Source organism: Monoraphidium neglectum, assembly GCF_000611645.1.
Source record: "Monoraphidium neglectum strain SAG 48.87 unplaced genomic scaffold scaffold04861, whole genome shotgun sequence".
Taxonomy (NCBI): Eukaryota; Viridiplantae; Chlorophyta; class Chlorophyceae; order Sphaeropleales; family Selenastraceae; genus Monoraphidium; species Monoraphidium neglectum.
Window position 1 is genome coordinate 1,446 of NW_014008769.1, and position 2,858 is coordinate 4,303.

The window sequence follows — 2,858 nt, forward strand, 5'->3', positions numbered from 1 at the left end:
GGGGGGGGGGGGGGGGCGGCATCGGCGTACCGCTGATGCTTCTGGCGTCCCCGCCCGATGGTCGGCAGGAGCCGAGGCGTGTATGTCACCTCCCGTCGCAAAGTGCCTGGAAAAAGCATGCCCGCCACCCCTCGGCTTTGCAGTGCAAGCCCTCATACAAACACCCAGGCAGGCGCCCCAGACCGCCCGAACGCCGGCCGCGGACCCGGCGCCCGCCGTGCTGCCCGCCCGCTCGCGATGGCGGCGCGCAGAGGGGGGGAGGATGAGCGCGCGCGGCGCGCCTTGATGATGCCGGGCAGCAGGGTGAGCGCCGCCACCGCCAGGCCGAGCGCCAGCCAGGGCGAGTGCAGCAGCTCCCAAGCGTTGAAGTCGGCGATCGCGTCGGGCAGGTCGATAGAGATGGTCTTCGCCTGCGCCGCGGCGGGCGCCCAGGGCGCGAGGAGCGCGGCGGCGGCGGCGGCGAGCGCGTCGCCGCGGGCGAGGGCGTGGCTCGGCTCGTCGTCGGGGGGCGGCGTAATGTGGCTGCGTTCCGGGTCGGGCGCCACGCTGGCGGGGTCTGTATTTGGGGCTCGTGTCGGGGGTGCGTCACGCGGTCGGCGGCGCTCCACCGACACCGCATGCATGCGGGCGGCACGCGGCCGAACCGCCGGGCCCCGCAGCCCTGGTTGATGACGCCGTAGGAGCGGCAGCATCGCGGCGATGCTCTCGGCGTGGCGGGCCCTGCTTTGCGCGGCGTCGCTGACGGTGTCACCGCAGCGCAGGGCACACCAGGCGCAACGCAATCAGGAGCGTGCAGCAAGAGGGCGCCTGCATATATAGGTTAGCAGCCGTGATTAGGTGACAGTGCGCGTATATTTACAAGCTCATAGCGATGCTCTTGGATTGTCTCCGCGATCTGGTGAACGCAAGAGCCGTTGGCTGTTCTAGTGTGACAAGGCGTGTCGTAACAAGTATCAAAGCGCCATCAGAGGCATCTTGCACCTGCAAAGTCCCGGAGCGTGACGGACGCTTGGATCACTGCAGCTGATTGTGTTTGAGCAGCAGCCCTCGGCGCAGAGGGTGGGTTGTGAAGGAGAATTCGTGTAGTGAAGTGTCTGCAATTGCAGGTATGCTCACCTGGGGCCATGCGCTGCAGGGATCCTAAGGCATGCTGAGCGCGCCGTGCACTCCTGCCGCTGCTCGTGCTGCGCGCCCCATGCAATGTATCCGTGCCCCCGCACGCTGCATGTTTGCCTTCATCATCGCCCACAGGCGCGCCAGCATCCCGACGCGGCCGGCGCGCCGCACCGCGCCAGCGGAGGGGAGCCCCCCCTGCCTTGACAGCGGCGAGGCGCGCTGCAATGTCGCAAATGACGGGCGGGACGCAGGGGGGCGGCCCGCCCAGGATCAAAATCAAGCTCCCCATCAAGACTAAGCAGCAGCCCCCGCCCGGCGACGCCGGCGCCGCAGCCCCTCTGGCCGCCCCGCCGCCCTCCGCGTTCGCCGCGCCCGCCGGACACGCGCCGTTCGCCGAACCGCCGCAGCACGCAGCCCCGCGCCTCAAGCTGCGGCTGCCGCCGCTGACGGACGCAGCCGGCCGCGCGCGGCGGCACGCGCCCGGCGGCGACGGCGGCGACGGGGCCCCTCGCCCCTCCTCCGTGTCCCCGCCCCCGAGGCCGCAGCAGCAGCAGCAACAGCAGTACGCCGCGCCCTACAGCGCTGCCCCGGCGCAGCTGCTGCCGCCGGAGCTGCTGATGTCAGCGTCGGCGCCCGCCCAGCTGCCGGGCCTCGACGGCCTGCACGCCATCCCCCTCGGCGCCATACCCCTCGACGCCATCCCCTTCGGCGCCATCCCGCTCGGCGCGCTCCCGCTGGCCGCGGCCGCGTCCGCGCCGGCCGCGGCCCCGCCCCGGGCCGCGAAGAAGAAGGCGCCCGCGGCGCCGCGGCGCCGGCAGCGCGCGGGCAGCGACCCCGATTTTGAGGAGGAGGTCGCGGCCTGGGCGGGGGACGATCAGGAAGATGAGGACTTTGTATTGGATATGAACATTACGGATGACGACGATGACGACGATCTGCCGATGGATAGCGACGACTCGGAGGACGGCGGCCGGCGGCGGCGGCGGGGCAAGGGCGGCGGCGGCGGCGGCGGCGGCAAGAAGGGCGGCCGGCGCGGCCGCGGCGGCGGCGACGACCTCGGTTGGGGCGCGGCGGACGGGGAGTATGTGAACCCCCTGGATCTGGATTTCGAGCAGCTTGATAGGGAGGCGGCGGCGGCGGCCGCGGAGGCGGCGGCCAAGCCGAAAGCGCCCAAAGCGCCGCGGCCGCCGAAGCCCAAGCGCGAGGAGAGCGAGGGCGCGGGGGCGGCGGCGGCGGCGGGGCCGGCGGAAGGCGGGCGGGCGGAAGAGGGCGCGGAAGCGAGCGGCGGTGTTGCGGCGGCTCCGCCGCCGGAGAGGAAGCGGCCGGCCAAGGCGGCCGACGGCGGCGGCGGCGGCGATTACGCGCCGAGCAGCGACGAGGATTACGAGATGGACCTGGCTATGGAGGACAACGAGGAGGACGAGGACTTTGACGTGGTGCTGGAGGTGGGTGATCTGATCTGATCTGATCTGATCGGATCTGATGTGGCGCGTGACCTGTTGTATGCCTAGGGGCTACGGCCTGTGGTGTGAAGACTCAGTGAAGCTTTGGGTGGTCGCGTTGTTGTGGGTGTGATGTCATGGGTTGTGCAGGGTACGTGGAGGGGGCGGCCCCGGGACGAGGGGAGCGGGCTGCGTTGCGGTGGGGGGCCAGCAAACGGAAGTGCGACCAGTGCAGCATGCGCTGGGCGGCTGACGCGCGGGGCCGGCTGCGTCGTGATGGACTTGCCCCCGCCCCGAAAC

General features: G+C 71.7%; 2 protein-coding genes across 2 annotated transcripts; one reads left to right on the forward strand and one right to left on the reverse strand.

Annotated features, from left to right (window-relative positions):
• Positions 1 to 152: 152 nt before the first annotated feature.
• On the reverse strand, positions 153 to 1,126 carry MNEG_14897 (hypothetical protein; the record flags this gene model as incomplete). Its single annotated transcript, XM_014036631.1, has 2 exons — positions 153 to 556; positions 1,117 to 1,126. 2 exons carry the CDS (start codon positions 1,124 to 1,126, stop codon positions 153 to 155), a joined length of 414 nt encoding a protein of 137 aa, XP_013892085.1.
• A 223-nt stretch (positions 1,127 to 1,349) lies between these two features.
• Positions 1,350 to 2,579, forward strand: MNEG_14898 (hypothetical protein; the record flags this gene model as incomplete). Its single annotated transcript, XM_014036632.1, has 1 exon — positions 1,350 to 2,579. One exon carries the CDS (start codon positions 1,350 to 1,352, stop codon positions 2,577 to 2,579), a length of 1,230 nt encoding a protein of 409 aa, XP_013892086.1.
• Between the last annotated feature and the right edge of the window lie 279 nt (positions 2,580 to 2,858).